This window comes from Pan paniscus, chromosome 9 (genome assembly GCF_029289425.2).
Source record: "Pan paniscus chromosome 9, NHGRI_mPanPan1-v2.0_pri, whole genome shotgun sequence".
Classification (NCBI taxonomy): Eukaryota; Metazoa; Chordata; class Mammalia; order Primates; family Hominidae; genus Pan; species Pan paniscus.
The window spans coordinates 102,692,247-102,710,597 of NC_073258.2; the positions used below are offsets into that span (position 1 = coordinate 102,692,247).

An 18,351-nucleotide genomic window follows, 5' to 3' on the forward strand; every position below is an offset into this window, starting at 1 on the left:
AGTCTTCAGAATCTGAAAGAATGACTCTAAAATATGTCATTCAGACTATCAGCATGTGACTGCTACCTATTATGCCTACTTCCAAGGCACATGTACATGCTACTGGGGAAGTAGATAAGAAAGAAAGAAAGAAAGAAAAGAAAGAAAGAAAGAAAGAAAAAAAGAAAGAAAGAAAGAAAGAAGAGAAAGAAAGAGAGAGGGAAAAAAGAAGAAAAAGAAAGAAAAGAAAGAAAGAAAGAGAAAGAAAGAGGAAGGAAGGGAGGGAGAGAAAGGAAAGAAAGGAAGGAAAGGAAAGAAAGAAAGAAAAAGAAAGAAAGAAGAAAGAAAGGAAAAGAAAGAGAAAGAAGAAAGAAAAAAGAAAGGAAGAGAAAGAAAGAAAGAAAGAAAGAAAGAAAGAAAGAAAGAAAGAAAGAAAGAAAGAAGAAAGAAAGAAAGAAAGAAACGAAAGACAATTGCCCTTATCCCTTAACATCTCCTAAGAGTCAGGTCTGAGTATCTGAGGCTCAGGATTATGACCTGAAATATACCTTCTCATTTGCAATAGGGTTTGAGACCTCTTAATACTTTTAAAGCATCTCACAAGGCATCCTGGAAGTAATGTTGTCCGTGGTTAGTCAATTATAAGTCAAATATATCTTTCCACTCCAAAGCCCCCAAAAATTAAAATTTCTCACTGCTCTCTGGGTCCATCTTTCCCTTTAGTATTCCATGGATTCCCATTCTGCTTTCATCCTCAATTTTTCAATCATTTCCATAGGCTTTAGATGGGATAAAAATGTGAAGCCCCTATCTCTTGCAGTACCATAAGGAAGATTGCCTCTGTCCCAGCTCAGCAAAGATTTCAAGGCCCAGATTCAAAACAACAGATTGGCTTGCTAAGCAACAAAATTATTGCCTTGATTTGTAGGGGAATTTGCCTCGTGGTGCTCATATCATTACCGATATAAAAGGCAGTTCTGTGCTTCTCCAACCTGGCAGGCATCTGACTCCACTGCCAAGATACAACCTCAGCTGTGCCTCTGTGATACGCATTGGAGACCATGGGAGTCCATGTGCACCCTCCTGCAATTTTATCTCATGTAATCCTGTTCACGATGTATTCACTGCTTTCAGAGGATATCAAAGTGAAATCACCTTAAATGACGACCTTATTATCATTTTTGTCCATCCCTGAACCCAAATCAGATTCTGGTTCTATTCTGGGCTTAGCTATGTCACCCTGACATCTATAACCTCAAACTTACTTTTATTCAATCCTCTTCCCACTTAATTTTTCAGCCACTTTTCCCCTCCCTTGAGTATTATATAACCCTAACTCTGGACAAAGTACCTTCTATTCAAAACTAATTCTTGATCATTTCCCTTGTCTCTCTTATCAGTAACTGACATTTGGCCCTGCATGTTCCCTGCTGTCCTCTCCTAAGGAATCCTTACCATCCAATTCCCTCCACCTTAGTAGGAAAAGTAGAGGGGACCAGCTTATTCCTAGAGTATATCTAGAATTGATTCATCACTCTTTTATCGACCATCCTTCATGTAAACTTCATACCATTCCTACTGGTTCAAAAAGAGTTCAGATAAAGACGTATTTTAGAATGCAGCTGATCAGGATATAAAAGTACAGTATATTTATTACAAACAATAACAAAATAGTTAACCATGATTAGATATGAAAACAAGAAAAACTATTTGGGCAGCAAACTCTTACTACTTTTAAAATGGTATGGCATCACCTAGAAATAGTAAGGTTTTTACATCATGTGTAGCTTATATATTAATCTGCATAAAAGTTATTTATTGTAACTGTCTTCAGTAGAAATTATCTGTAGATTATATAATCATATAAAGTATAAAAATAAGTAAAATATTCTCTTCAATTTTCCTTACAACATATTATGGTTTAAAAATGCTTCAAAGAAAAAGCAAAATCCTTTAAAATCACTATAAATTTTAGGAAGACAAGTTGTAGTTCACTTGAAACAAATTTCATTGTATATTGTTAATATAGTCAGAAGTAAAAACATACAAAAAGCCATGTTTTCTTTTATAGAATACTACAAAATTGAAGTTTTCTAATTAAACTCATAACATCTAAATGCCATCTACAGTTAAATTTTGCCTAATATGTTTGAAACACTAAGTGAAAAGATAAACTTCTAAAAATCTTTAATATATTATCATTGTAGAACTTGCATTACAATGTTAAATGAGATTATTTAAAATATGGATTGTACATTCTTCTAATTTTCATTGAAACAGATTTAATCTTGACAGGTGAGTTGTTTTTGGTCCACGTGCCCCATCGAATTCCAGTTGCAAGCAATTTTCCAGAGAAGTGATGAATGCCATTTAGATTTGCTAGACCACACTCGTTAAACCACCAGCCAGTCTTGTTATGGAGGTGACTGCAGCTCTTCACAGACTGACCATTGACCAGGCATGCAGGGCGACACCCATCATTATCAACATCTGATGTGCTAAAAGGCATTGCATTTTGATTTTCTTCTTTTTTGAGACCCCGGAATGCATCACCTGGGAAAAAAATTTTTAATGATCGAATTTAAAGGAAATTTCTATTATTTTAATTAATCATTACCAGCATATTAGGCAAGAGCATCACATCTGGAAATAGGGTTTAAATTATTTTCCTACTGTTTATCATGTTAAAATTCTCCTACTCGAAGATTCAACATGTCACAATCTGGTGATGAGTTCCTCAACACGACAGGCATCTTTAAATGAATATTTGATATAAAAGTCACAGTCCAAAATGGAGTTTTGCTGTGTAGACAAAACCAGATAATTTAGGCCAAAACTTATAGCATACAGAGCTGTCATAATTTGGACAGACCAATATGATAATTGATAATTTAGGAAAAAAATTAATTTACACAGGGTAGGTTTTCATACCACTACCATTTATGTCACTTTAGCTAGAGAAACTTTTACCTTTAAGAAATTTAGATTTACAATTACAGAAGTTGGAGTTTTTTTCTAGGGGCCATCAACTTTATACAGAATACTAAATGCCCTCAAGAAAAATTCAGATATACTGTTGAGGTATACCTTTTCTTCATGGCTCTTCACATGATTTATGGACCAATTGGATAGTAGTTAAGACAATACCGTTTTTAAAGGGCTTCTACTGAACATTGTTTTGTTTTGTTTTGTTTTGTTTTTAAGACAGAGTTTTGCTCTTGTCCCCCAGTCTGGAGTGCAATTGCATGATCTCGGCTCACTGCAACCTTCACCTCCCAGGTTCAAGCGATTCTCCTGCCTCAGCCTCCCAAGTAGCTGGCATTACAGGCACACACCATCACACCCAGCTAATTTTTGTATTTTTAGTAGAGATGGGGTTTCACCATGTTGGCCAGGTTGGTCTTAAACTCCTGACCTCAAGTGATCCACCCACCTCGTCCTCCCAAAGTGCTAGGATTACAGGCGTGATCCACTGCTTCTGGCCTGAACATTGTAGGTATGGTATCCCTCGTATTTACAATAACCCTGCAATGATTAAGTATCCTGTCCAAGATGACCCAGTTAACTCAGTGGCAGGAGCAGGAGTCATATTTTGTTTCATAAAATTCCATAAAGTTAAAGATTCTAAGTAAACCCATAATGCCTCCATTTCACCTATATGTAAGCTTTGGCTAATGTTTGAAACACTAATTTAAAAAAGAAGCCATATGCAATCTGTGGAGAAACCAAGCTCTATGTTTGTTTCATTATTTCTGAAAGTTTGGCATCTCTTGTGATAAATCTTTTGAAAGAGCCTGAAGAACTTCATTAGCAGTGGTGGCCTATCCTATACCCCAATTCTGCTGATTATTAAAGTCTCTGACTCTGCACTTCATGGGAAACAAAACACACACATTGTAGGTATTTTCAGAGAATATATAATCTCCATCACCCACACAGTGTGATACTTTTCCAAAGTTCCAGTGAGAGACAATACCCATGGAGCATTGCCTAAACAATGTGATCATTCCATGGATACTCTCCCTAGATAAAGTCCGACCACCAGAAGGATCATACAGCACATAAGCTCCTCGAGAGATTTTATTTAATTCATTTAAAAAATATATGCATAGGTTTATTTCCTTAAAAATAGCCTATTAAAATATAGCCATCATGTTTTCTGTGAGAGTGTGGTTGGAGAACACAACACTTTTGTTTTCCCTAAGAATCCAGAGACATTTATCTCAAGTCTTATAATCAGGAATAGTTGGGATTCTCATGGAACAAGTGTGTTGCTCAAATATTCAAATTCATATCTCTGTTTTTGCTCCAAGCTCAAAGCCGAATTTGTGACCTGCCTTTACCAAACACCTGATCACATTTAACCCATTGGTTTTATCTGTATTTCTATCATTACATTCTGCTGACACCTTTTTCTTTTATTCTTTTGATTACATTATGTGATCAACAGTTGAAAGTTACTTCATAACCTTGTTGGGAAAATGTAGAATACAGTATGGCAAAATTTGAGACTTTTGTAACGAAAAAACTTTTGCCATTATCAATATTATCTTTTAATTAGATCCTAGTCATCTTTCAGAGAATCCCCACATAAACTTTTCCTAATATAGTATATTCCATCTTTAGATAGTTCTTTGCACTTTTAGAGAGCAAGCATTGAAAATCATATATTGTAACTTTTTAAACTTTTCCCTATAGATCATGATTGGAATTTCAGACTTTCACCTAATATCCCAGGTGTAAACCCCTCAGGTATCATAGATTCCAACCATGTCAGACAACTCTCTGTGACCTATAATTTTCCTCCCTCTATGCCTTAACTTAAGCTGCTCTGTTTGTCAGCCTTCATTTGCTAAAAGCCTATCCATTCTTCTAAGACTACATCAGTGGTTCTCAACTACAAGTATGCCAACATATCCATCTGGCTTAAAATAACTGAATCAGATTCTACAGGAATATATACTTCTAAAAAGCTTCCCATGTTGAATCTAACATTAACAGCTTGTTAAAAATTGCTTTTCCATGAATATTTTTTGGGTGCAATCAACTGAAATCATTCTCACCCTCTTTCTGACCCCAAAAGTTCTATCAGTATTCTGTATTTCCAGTGTTACTTATCTTCCCCTTTATATTGGGAGCAGTTAAAGACCTGGGAACATATATCATTTATTTTTTGATTTCTAACACTAAATATACATAATGAACAAGTACCACAAACAGCAACAAGGGAGTTGAATTTAGTGCTTTTTAACTCAAATGCCTTTAAATTTTCAGCATTAAAATGCAAGTTTAACATCAAGTATTTTGAAGTTCTGACAAATTAAATTTATTTGGAAATGAGCAGATACATCAAAGTATAATGAAAAAACACTAAACTTGCTGTTCTGTCAGCCTGGATTCTTGCCTTGGCTCAGGTGACGTGATCTGGGAACGTTGGGCAAGTCACTTTATCACTCAGGTTTTTTCACCTGTAAAGTGAGATGACTAGAGATCATCTCTAACAGTCTGTCACTTCTAAATGTCAGCCTCTCTGAACATGAAAATGAAAATGCCTTCACAGCCTACTCCACAGGCTCTCTATCCAAAGAATCAACTGAGATTACATAAGGCAAATTGTTTTAGAGACTATAAAGCACTTCAGAAGCATGAGGTAGTACAATGATCATAACAAAGTTTCAAAACTCAAGACTTGGCCAGCTTTCTTATTCCTAATCTATTCTGTTATCAGTTATGTGTTATATATAAAGACAAATGCATTATTTTTATCTTCACTTAATAATGAGTCAGTTATAATTTAGATCTGGATAATTTTAGGAATAAAAAAAAACTTACCAGCATTTCCTGAATACCGTCCTAAGTGCATTTTAAAAAATCTCGTTTCATCCTCTAGCCAAAAATTATCATATGATGCATAAGCAAGAGTGTCATCTTCAGATTCCAAAGCCACATACAGCATAAAACTGGTATTTTTCTGATTTACTATATAAAAAATCTTTTTCAGTCCTAGCCAAAATTCTCCTGTAAAAAAAATGCTTTGTTTTAATATATTTTAATACAAATTAGAATAATGGTTTATTATTGAATGTTTGGTCTTGTTTAGCATTTCAAAAACTCTGAGATGGCTCACATAAGTAATTAAAGGCACTGGATGACCTAGCTCAAATTATCAGTGCTTACCTACTTCATAAAACAAACAAAATTCCTACTTCTACTTCACCAGACTTGAGAAAATCAGACCCTTTTTCATTTTTATCTCCCCAAATTAAGTAAAATTTGGGGAGAGAAGATAATAATGATCTCCCCAAATTTTATCTCCCAAAATTAAATTAGTCTTCATTTAAAGACTAAAATAGAAAGTCAAATTTTACCTTAAGGCATTTCAACATAAAACCAATTGAAATATTATGGCAGGTAACAAAACGTTATTTACCAGTAAATGAGAAGGTTTAACCTCCAAATCAGTGGTTCCTAAAGAAACATTTCCTAAAAACACTCGGTTGAAATTATTTTTTTCTGTCTTGGAATACTTTCTTAACAGACGCTTCTTTGTTACAATGCAGCTGGTTAATTTCCTATGCCCTGAACATAATGTAATAACATTGGAATATCCCCGGGTTTAGGGTCAATATTTCCAAGACAATTATAAGTTCAGGATGAAATATAAAACTCCCCAACTCGGACTGCATACTTCTTGCATACATATTCTAGCCAATGGCTTTCTACCTCTCCCTACCCACGTGGCATAGCCCAAATGTGTATATCTCTGCTCTGAGATATATGCCTCTACTGGAATCATAAAATTATTAAAGAAAATAAGGGTCCAGTCAAAACAAACTTCAGAGTTGGAGAATAACATGACAGCATTCAAACTCTTCAAATTATAGCTAAGGTATTAAGTCTTTCTTCAGAGCTCACAGGGGCAGACATTTTAGCAACACACTCACTTACGATTGAAAAGTAAGGAGAGAAAGTGGGCCCAGTAAAATGGCTCCATAGGGGTCCACTGAGTCTCACACAGTATACAACACTTCAATTTAAGTGCCCCTGCCATCTTTTCCCAGTACCCCACCCTCAAATTTAAGACTTAAAAATACATTTTCTGTAATCCTATATTTATTTATTTATTTATTTATTGAGAGTCTAACTCTGTCACCCAGGCTACGGTGCAGTAGTGCGATCTCGGCTCACTGCAACTTCCGCCTCCCCCCAGTTCAAGCGATTCTCATTCATGCCTCAGCCTCCCAAGTAGCTGGGATTACAGAGGCATGCACCACCACCCCCAGCTAATTTTTGTGTTTATTTTTTATTATACTTAAGTTCTGGGATACATGTGCAGAATGTGCAGATTTGTTACACAGATATACATGTGGCATGGTGATTCGCTGCACCCATGAACTCGTTATCTACATTAGGTATTTCTTCTAATGCTATCCCTCCTCTAGCCCCCACCCCCTGACAGGCTCCTGTGTGTGATGTTCCCCTCCTTGTGTCCATGTGTTCTCATTGTTCAACTCCTACTTATGAGTGAGAATATGCAGTGTTTGGTTTTCTGTTCCTGTGTTAGTTTGCTGAGAATGACGGTTTCTAGCTTCATCCATGTCCCTGCAAAGGACATGAACTCATTCTTTTTATGGCTGCATAGTATTCCATGGTGTATATGTGCCACATTTTCTTTATCCAGTCTATCATTGATGGGCTTTTGGGTTGGTGCCAAGTCTTTGCTGTTGTGAATAGTGCTGCAATACACGTACATGTATATGTGTCTTTATAGTAGAATGATTTATAATCCTTTAGGTATATACCCAGTAATGGGATGGCTGGGTCAAATGGTATTTCTAGTTCTAGATCCTTGAGGAATCACCACACTGTCTTCAACAATGGTTGAACTAATTTACACTCCCACCAACAGTGTAAAAGCGTTCCTATTTCTCCACATCCTCTCCAGCATCTGTTGTTTCCTGACTTTTTACTTATCACCATTCTAACTGGTGTGAGATGGTATCTCCTTGTGGTTTTGATTTGCATTTCTCTAATGACCAGTGATGACAAGCTTTTTTTCATATGTGGTTGGCCGCTTAAATGTCGTCTTTTGAAAAGTGTCTGTTCATATCCTTTGCCCACTTTTTGATGGGGTTGTTTGTTTTTTTCTTGTAAATTTGTTTAAGTTATTTGCAGATTCTGGATATTAGCCCTTTGCCAGAAGGATAGATTGCGAAAATTTTCTAACACTCTGTAGGTTGCCTATTCACTCTGATGATAGTTTCTTTTGCTGTGCAGGAGCTCTTTAGTTTAATTAGATCCCATTTGTCAATTTTGGCTTTTGTTGAAATTGCTTTTGTTGTTTCAGTCATGAAGTCTTTGCCCATGCCTATGTCCTGAATGGAATTGCCTAGGTTTTCTTCTAGGGTTTTTATGGTTTTAGGTCTTACGTTTAAATCTTTAATCCATCTTGAATTAATTTTTGTATAAGGTAAAAGAAAGGGATCCAGTTTCAGTTTTCCACATATGGCTAGCCAGTTTTCCCAGCACCATTTATTAAAAAGGGAATCCTTTCCCCATTGCTTTTTTTGTCAAGTTTGTCAAAGATCAGATGGCTGTAGATTTGTGGTGTTATTTCTGAGGCCTCTGTTCTATTCCATTGGTCCATATATCTGTTTCGGTACCAGTATCAAGCTGTTTTGGTTACTGTAGCCTTGTAGTATAGTTTGAAGTCAGGTAGCATGATGCCTCCAGCTTTGTTCTTTTTGCTTAGGATTGTCTTGACTATACAGGCTCTTTTTTGGTTCCACATGGAATTTAAAGTAGTTTTTTCTAATTATGTGAAGAAAGTCAATGGTAGCTTGATGGGAATAGCATTGAATCTATAAATTACTTTGGGCAGGCCAGGCACAGTGGCTCATGTCTGTAATCCCAGCACTTTGGGAGGCTGAGGCAGGTGGATCACCTGAGGTCAGAAGTTCAAGATCAGCCTGATCAACATGGTGAAACCCCATCTCTATTAAATTACAAAAATTAGCTGGGCATGGTGGCAGGCACCTGTAATCCCAACTACTCTGGAGGCTGAGGCAGGAGAATTGCTTGAACCCGGCAGGCAGAGGTTGCAGTGAGCCAAGATCACGCCATTGCGCTCCAGCCTGGGCAACTCTAGTGAAACTTTGTCTCAAAAAAAAAAAAATTACTTTGGGCAGTATGGCCATTTTCATGATATTGATTCTTCCTATCTATGAGCATGGCATGTTTTTCCATTTGTTTGTGTCCTCTCTTATTTCCTTGAGCCGTGGTTTGTAGTTCTTGAAGAGGTCCTTCACATCCCTTGTAAGTTGGATTCCTAGGTATTGTATTCTGTTTGTAGCAATTGTGAATGGGAGTTGACTCATGATTTGGCTCTCTGTTATTGGTGTATAGGAATGCTTATGATTTTTGCACATTGATGTTGTGTCCTGAGACTTTGCTGAAGTCGCTTATCAGTTTAAGGAGCTTTGAGACTGAGGCAATGGGGTTTTCAAAATATACAATCATGTCATCTGCAAACAGAGACAATTTGACTTCCTCTTTTCCTAATTGAATACCCTTTATTTATTTCTCTTGCCTGATTGCCCTGGCCAGAACTTCCAATACTATGTTGAATAGGAGTGGTGAGAGAGGGCATCCTTGTCTTGTGCTGTTTTTCAAAGGGAATGCTTCCAGCTTTTGCCCATTCAATATGATATTGGCTGTGGGTTTGTCATAAATAGCTCTTACTATTTTAAGATACGTTCTATCAATACCTAGTTTATTAAGAGTTTTTAACATGAAGGAGTGTTGAATTTATCAAAGGGCTTTTCTGCATTTATTGAGATAATTATGTGCTTTTTGTCATTGGTTCTGTTTATATGATGGATTATGTTTATTGATTTGCATATGTTGAACCAGCCTTGCATCCCAGGGATGAAGCCAACTTGATCATGGTGGATAAGCTTTTTAATGTGCTGCTGGATTCAGTTTTCCAGTATTTTATTGAGGATTTTCGCATCGATGTTCATCAGGGATATTGGCCTGAAATTTTCTTTTTTTGTTGTGTCTCTGCCAGGTTTTGGTATCAGGATGATTCTGGCCTCATAAAAAGAGTTACGGAGGAGTCCCTCTTTTTCCTACTGCTTGGAATAGTTTCAGAAAGAATGGCACCAGCTCTTCTTTGTACCTCTGGTAAAATTTGTCTGTGAATCCATCTTTTGTGTTTTTATGGAGACATGGTTTCAGCATGTTGGCCAGCCTGGTTTCAAACTCCTGGCCTCAAGCAATCCACCTGCCTTGGCCTCTCAAAGTGCTGGGGTTACAGGCATGAGCCACTACACCCAGCCCCAAATTTGTTTTCAAAATACACCAGTACAAAGCAGTCTCAGTTTGTACGCAGTATACCTGCCTGAAGACCTGGTTAGTCAAAACTCATATTCTTTCCCCATAGGAATAAATTTGAAGTAAGGAAGATGGCAAAGCCTGCATATGGATCTATAACTACCTAATTCAAGAAGAAGCACTCAATGGAAAAATCAGAAGTAATGCTGAGAAAATGCAAATAAATTCACTATACTCCAGAGCATGGCAGTTACCTGGGTATAAGCCAAATTGCTTCTAAAATCACTGGCATTCAGTAGCATTCTTAGCACTAGGACTGACACCACCACTTACCAAATCCTTGGATGACATTATTATGAGAGATTAAAGATTTACAATTATAAAAACAGTAACTGTCAAAATAGCATAAAAATTAGTAAACTCACTGGCAGAAGTTCCAATTAATGTAAAATTCTGCAAAGTTCAGAAATATTGGTATTTCTGTTTACCAGCAAAAGTGATGGTGCCATGTGGCAATAATGTAAACAGATTTTACATTGACTTGGGGTTATAATTTTCAAATTTTGAGCATAATGATGTTTACTGACATTTTAATAATATGCTCAGTTTAAATAATTTGGGTTTGCACAGACACATACCTCAATTCGCCATTTCATTGGCTTGCATAGATACAACACACCTCTCAAGAATTTTAAGATCTAGGACAACGCTGCCATTCAGTTTTTCGTTCTGCAAACAGTTGGTGAGCACCTGCCAGAATTCTGCTGGGTGCATAGTAGATACTTAATACATATCCAATCTAGAATTTTCACTCAAATCACATTTCACCAGATATCTACAAATAAAGATTTCCAGATCTCCACTGAAGACCTACTTATTTTAAATAATCTGGCATATGAAAAGAGGGTGATTTAAGTCATATTTTGATATTTGCAAGCATTTGCTATTTTTACTAAAGATCTGACCAATAGAGACTCTATAGATATAATACCAAAAAGAGTAAACAATGTAGAGTAGAAATACAAAAAATTAACCTAAAAGATCTCCAAATCCATCCAGATAATCACACCACAACCTTTGGAAATCAATTATCCCATCAATTCTTTTCTGTATCACAGTCCATCCACCTCCTCTGTAATCCATGTCACACATTACCTAAAATAAGCACAGAGAAGACCAAAATAATACACTATTATTTTCATTATTTGATAATATAACACTCATGCTTCATCCTTAGGCTTAGAAAAAGAGACGATGCTGCCACTGAGTTTTCAATGCAATCATATGTCATTAATTTATTCATATGTTTTTTATATTTCTAGAAATAATACTGTTTATTATAAAGCAAACCTGTAATTAACCTAAATAATACTGTTTGTTATCAAACAAATTTGTAATTAACTTAATCACAGTCCTTATAACAATCATTTTTAAAAATATGTATTTGCAGCTTTTTTCCCCCCCTTTTTTTTGAGACAGAGTCTCCCTCTGTCGCCCAGGCTGGAGTGCAGTGGCGCGATCCCGGCTCATTGCAAGCTCCGCCTCCCGGGTTCACGCCATTCTCCCGCCTCAGCCTCCCGAGTAGCTGGGACTACAGGCGCCCGCTAGCACCCCCGGCTTTTTTTTTTTTTTTTTTTTGTATTTTTTAGTAGAGACGGGGTTTCGCTGTGTTAGCCAGGATGGTCTCGATCTCCTGACCTCGTGATCCTCCCGCCTCCGCCTCCCAGAGTGCTGAGATTACAGGCGTGAGCCACCGTGCCTGGCCGTATTTGCAGCGTTTTAAAGTTATCCTCTTATTACTCAACTTTATAAATATTCTTCAGTTTGTATGACAGTATTGCTCTGATGTGCAGAGCAATGTATTTCTCTATAAACTAAATTTTGAATTAAAACACTGGTGTGTGTGTGTGTGTGTGTGTGTGCGCACGGCTAAATATTTCACGTCCTTGTCTTTGCTCTTTTCTCCCACAAGCCTGGAAGTCCTGTTTTCAGACTGGCATTTTCAGAGAAAGGCATGATCTGTGCCCACTCAGCAGGTGCTCATAGACACATCTGTTGATGCTGTGTAAAATGCCCCTAAAAGGACCTCTGTAGGGCACCCATAGAAGCGATATAGGGAAGAAATCAGAGCAAAATTCTCCCTCAGAAACTTCCCGCATAGAGACAGAGAAAAGGCAGTGTGGAGGAAGTTAAGGAACCAGCACTTTCCCACAAAAGAGGTGATTATGCATCCCACTCTTCATAAAATTAGAAGCCTTCCTTTTCCACATCTGTTCAGACTCAGTTTTGAATCTGTAGGTGAAGTAACTTAGGTAATTTTAAAATTATTTCCCACCTAATTTCCAATTTTTTGACATCTTGTCAATAGATTCCAAATAAAATAATGGTAGTAACTCTAAGAAGAGAAACCGGTAGTATTTACTTAGGAAAAAATGACTTTATTATCCAATAAAGACTATCAATAAGGTATAAGTATCATAAACTTTCTTCTGCACAAAGAAGTGCCCAGGAAAATATATATATAATATATATAACTGTATGTGTGTGTGTGTGTGTATATATATACACACACACATATATATTCCATCAATATGCATAGTCTCTAGTAGAAATTTCTACTAGATATCCTTGCAGAGAACTACTAAGAATAGACATAAGAGTAATTTATTTTATCAATTTCAGAATGAATCAGCTTTTCAGTCTGCCTTGTACCCCACTGAAAGGTTTTTTAATTATTAATTTCTCATACAATCACATAAAATCATCTATCATCAGAAGAAATTATAACCATATACAGGAAGGGAAGTCAAAAGCATTTTTAGTAAGCTCCAAGGCAAAGCACACCATTATTTTCCAATATCCACAGGCTAATTAAAGCAAGCAAGTATTTATATTGCATAGTTCTGCCTGCTATAGTTCTGCCTATTATGAGGATAATATAAGCTTTTGCATCAGATGGATTTACTTTAAAGAGTATAACCATGGAAACTCAAATAGAAAAGTGAAAGACAGACTCTAGCTCTTTTATTAATTCATGTTTTGGGCATTAGAATTCTAAAAAACCAAAATTTTGAAAGTAGAACTTTACCTAATATATTTAAAATTTTTTGAGGAAAAATTAAATATTAAAACAATTTAAATTTTAACATAAATTAAATTGGTTGGATGTTTATCTTAGCCCACATAATACGGGAAAACTTTACCTCAAATGGGTAGCTAGATCCTTCTGGGTGAATTATGTATAAACCACTTGGTGTTTTGGTGACAGAGCCAATGGTATCCTTAATATCAGTGCAATCTAAACCTAGAAAAGCAAAATTATTTAATTGGGATATTTTCAAATGTACATTTAAGGCAATCATTTTACTATAGAGAATTGATAGTGCTATTATCATAATTTTCATTATTATTTTAACTTCTTCAAAATGAAAAATGGTCACAATTTTAGAAATAAAAAGAAAATATAAGGGATTAAAGAATTTATGCTGCAATAAGCCTTCACTTATAATATCACTGTTAGTGATTAGTTTCCTATACTATTTAAAAGTTTCATTTGGGATCAACACTTATTAAACATATTTTATAATTACACATTCTCTTTACCAATAAATAATGCCATTTCAGAAATTTAGGTTTATCTTAGAGAATGTAATGTGTAAAGGAAATCTACATGAATAGGGAGGAGAAAACCAAAAGGAATAAGTAGATTAACCACTACAGACACATATTTCACTATTCTATTCCCAACTTCAGAGACTGATGTGTTTGGGACCACTAATACCAGTAGCGAAAGGAAGAAAGGGGAAAATCACTTTCTTCCCCAAGAAATTATGCCTGATGTTAGAGCCTACTCTGTTGACAACAGTTAGAATTATAGCACCCCATAATCACCTTCTCCAAAGCACTCATCTCCCCAGGATTGTAAACACGTGTATGTGGATATGGATATTACATTTTCTGGAAGATACTCTACTCTGTAGCATCTTTTATAAGTGAAATAAATTCAACCCTTAGAGTGTCCATTATCCAAATGCCCATCTTAACATCCTAGTTCTACTCCTAACACTTTACTTCATAGTGTTATCCTAACTATTTACATAGTAAGGTATTACATAAAGCCTTTACCATAGTGCCCAGCACACCCAAATAATGAAGAAAATGCCATCTACAAAAACTTAGCTATAAAAAGTCATTTGTTTTCCCCTTCGTCTCTGGGAGACATAGATTTGTTGTTGCCTGTGTCCTTACTTGTTAAGAGATATTCTTATAATGACTTTATGCTCAGAGACATGAAAGAAGTTCATGCTGAAGGACTGATCTGGGTTGGAGTGTCTGCTATATCATTACCTTTCAAATTAATGTGAACAGATTATTTCGATTTTTCTGGGCTGGATATTTCTTATCTGATGATGATGATCACAGCAAGCAAGCCCTTATGTTGCTCTGCCTGTGATTCGGGCATTTTTTTTTATTTCCCTTGTGATAAACATTTGATTCGGGCAATATTTTAAGAGACTTTCCTGTATTTATTCACTTAATCCTCACATCAACTGTAAGAGGTAGGTACTATCAGTTTACTGATGAGAAAACATATCAAGAGAGCAGCAAGTCAGAAATTTGAAACCAAGGAGTCTGACATCAGAGTCCATGCTCCTGACTACCACATTATGCCTGCTTTGGGGCAGTTATGAGATATAATAAAATAATTTTAATAACAAAATAATGTGAGAAAGTGCCTGTCTTCCTACCTATCACATAGAAGATTTTTAGGCACTGTTTATTGTCTTCTTTTTCGAAGAAGAACATAAAGATCATGTTCTAGGCCCTCAATAATATTTATTTGCTTTAAACATTTGGGGATAAATTCATATTTATAAGATTTATAGGGTATTTTTCTTAGAAGTCCAAACCTCTAGGAATTAATATGCTGTATTTTAGTATAAAAAGTGCTAACTTTCAGTTTATTCTTGTCTTACATTTCTTTTTCTTTTCAAATTTTATGCCCCAATTTGAAACATTTCAAACATGTCAAAAACATTTTTTACAGGTGGGAGGAACTTTGAAACTTTCTTTTCTTCTATCTGAAGATGAATTATTAATAAGATGTAAACTGGGAGTCCAGAACAAAGCTATAGAAAGCTATGTTATTTTCAACAGCTTCAGGATATCTTTATACAGCCATGGCTTTCACATGGTTGAAAAAGTTTCCCATTTTAAGAAAGTACACGTTGTCTATGGTGAAATTTGCTTAATGGCAGGTATTAGCCCTCCAGTCTGTTAGAGAACGGTGAGCTGTAGTTTTTAAATAAAACCTTTAAATGGATCGACCTGTCCAGGAAAATTTTAAGCAATAAAAGACAAACATGAAAAGGCTGAAATACCAAAGTTCTCACCATGTGACTGAACAGGTCTGTGAGGAAAAGGATCCAGCTGTTTTCTAAAAACTTCTGTAGTCAAAAGCAGAACTCTGTTCATGAGCTCGTTAACCTAAACACATGCATACACATTTAAGTAAATTTATATTTGAAGAAATTGCCATCTCTAAGCCTCTCATAAACCCAGCTCTGAAATACATAATGGTGCCCATTTTTCTAGATTGATTTCTTACTGCTTTAACAAAGAATAAAGGCAAAGCTAAATAGCAATCATTAAATTTCGTAGTATCTACCTCCTTAACGTTGATTTTATCTGCCCCGATTTCTGCATTTGGCTGCTCTTGCACATCTGCCCTTCATACCTTGTCCAAACCATTGCTGTAGTTTCTTACCTCTTCCCTTGGCTCTTCCTCAAGTCATTAGCCACACAAGTTAATCAGATTGTGGCATTTCCTTGCTTAAACACTACAGTGGCTCCTTGGTGTGGTATGACTTTGTTCTTGTCTATTCCTATAGTCAGTTTTCCTTAAATACTCAACCTCACCAGCCACTCCACCCTGTACCAAATCCAAGAAGTTTCCCCAGAATGGAATGTCCTCTTCGCCTTACCCAACCTTTATGATTTTTAAAACATTTATTCATCCTTCATGACTGTTCACAGACTTTCTCCTCTGGGAAGTTTTTTGTATCTGAGAGTTCTCTTTTGTGCCATTCTAGCAACCACATTTTTGTCAACACATTTTAGTGCTCCACTAGACTATACCCCTTGAATTAAGTTCGATTTTTTTACGGCTTTTTGTTTGCCTAAAGTTTACTATGGTGCCTCTAACATGGTAGGCGCTAAATAGATGTCTGAACATGAATGCATTTTAAAAAAAGATTATACCTCCAGCTAACGATACATCAACGTGCACATGCAATAACAACACAATACTAAAACATCTATACCTGATTAGATAAATAATCCAAGGAAGCTTGTTGCTCATCCATCATATTCCTTAGTAGTTTTTTGGTACTTCTTGTGTAGGAAACAATAGAATTTTGCAAATTTCCTTAACCATAATAAAAAGTGGCTGTTAAATATTATATTGTTACAGAAAACAATTACAGTGAAAAATAGTGAATTTTACCTGATTTTGGATATGTATGTTAACTCAATACTATCTCAATTTATCTTAATACTCAGAATTACATATTTTAGTTAGTATATCTTTTGTTTAACTCAGGATTAACCCCAGAAATGATTGTCTCAATACTTCTTAATGAAACTATGCTTCCTACTAATATAGATTACCCAGAATAATTAATCTGTTATCATTAAGAGACAGTGTTCTGATTATAAATTCTCACTTTATAAGATGAGATATATAGAGGCAGGAGTTATAGGATTCATCAATTCTTACTGTAAAAGAAAGTTAGTGGTAACAGTTTTATACTAGGCAAGTTAATTTTAAAAAGTACATCTTTGTTTTAATTTTTCTATTAATACTATATTTACACAATTAAATTGCTAGCACATACATATACATACACATAATAAATGTTAGTCAAAGGTTTTGGTTATTTGGTTTCTGACTAAACATTTACTATACATTTTCCTTTTAAAATTTTTTTAAGAGAAAGTTTCTTATAGCGAAGTTGCGATAACAGTACAAATAACTTTTTCCTAATGCTTTTGAGACCATGTTGCCGTGATGTACCGTCACGCTATTTCAGTGTATATTTCTTACACCAAAGACATTTCTAATAACACACCACCAAAATTAGGAAATAAACATTGACTACCTATATTTCTCAGACCCTATGTGAGTTTTACCCAAGATAGTAATAATGTTGCCCCCTATAACAAAAGGGCCCACACACTATTACGTATGTTATTCTTTAAAATTTTATTTTCTAAGTTTCTTTCCACCAGCAGTAGAATCACATTAAAAAATCTTGATATTTTAAATTCTACCTCACTCCGCTTCCTCTCTCTTTCTTATTTTCAGTCTGTCACTTTCTATTAGCTTTTTCCTGAATTTAGCCATCTGTCTTAATAGGTCTAAAGCTGCACTCATTGGTTTGAGAAGCCTGAGACCCTTTTGTTGCACACAGAATTAGCTACATAGAGAAAGGATCCATTCATTTACCAAATATTTATTAAGCACCTATTATGGGCCAAACAATAAAGCTTCTGGCCTAGGATGATCAGGATGTATAGAAAATGACCCAGACAAAAGCTAAAGTATACTTTTCAGTGTCTACCCTAAAAATAATGAATCATATACCCTTATTATTGTGTTTATTTTTAATACTTACTACACATGAAATGTTTTTCTTCTCGTGTAATTTTAGTTTTAACATCACATGATTCCTCACAGTCTTCCTTACAAACAGTATCATTACTTTTACTTTCATCTTTTGCATTAGATCCATCTTCTACAATGTTAACTACTGAAGAGTCCTTTATATTAAAAAATAGAAATAAGAAAAAATACATTAAACATGTTATATGACCTAATACATAATAAAAAAGACTATAGAGAAAAGCTTAGATTTCAGGAAAGACAAGGCTGATCATTAGAGAGAAATATAAGCTATTTAATTCAAACTTCCACAAATAAACCTGATGAGTAAATAAAATCAAATGGACCAATTTCTTAATTTCCTGGGTAGCCAC

At 35.4% G+C, this 18,351-nt stretch overlaps 1 protein-coding gene across 2 annotated transcripts in view; it reads right to left on the bottom strand.

Annotated features, from left to right (window-relative positions):
• Positions 1-1,613: 1,613 nt before the first annotated feature.
• The window catches only part of ANGPTL5 (angiopoietin like 5), a 107,326-nt gene continuing 90,588 nt past the window's right edge, over positions 1,614-18,351 (bottom strand). For both annotated transcript variants that reach the window (XM_055094781.3, XM_008953779.6), the window contains 7 exons: positions 17,991-18,135; positions 16,638-16,741; positions 15,708-15,801; positions 13,518-13,618; positions 11,349-11,469; positions 5,812-5,997; positions 1,614-2,532 (listed from right to left, as the gene is read on the bottom strand). In XM_055094781.3, the coding sequence (XP_054950756.2) occupies positions 2,213-2,532; positions 5,812-5,997; positions 11,349-11,469; positions 13,518-13,618; positions 15,708-15,801; positions 16,638-16,741; positions 17,991-18,135 (1,071 nt within the window). In that variant the 3' untranslated portion in view covers positions 1,614-2,212. The remainder of the gene's footprint in view (positions 2,533-5,811; positions 5,998-11,348; positions 11,470-13,517; positions 13,619-15,707; positions 15,802-16,637; positions 16,742-17,990; positions 18,136-18,351) is intronic.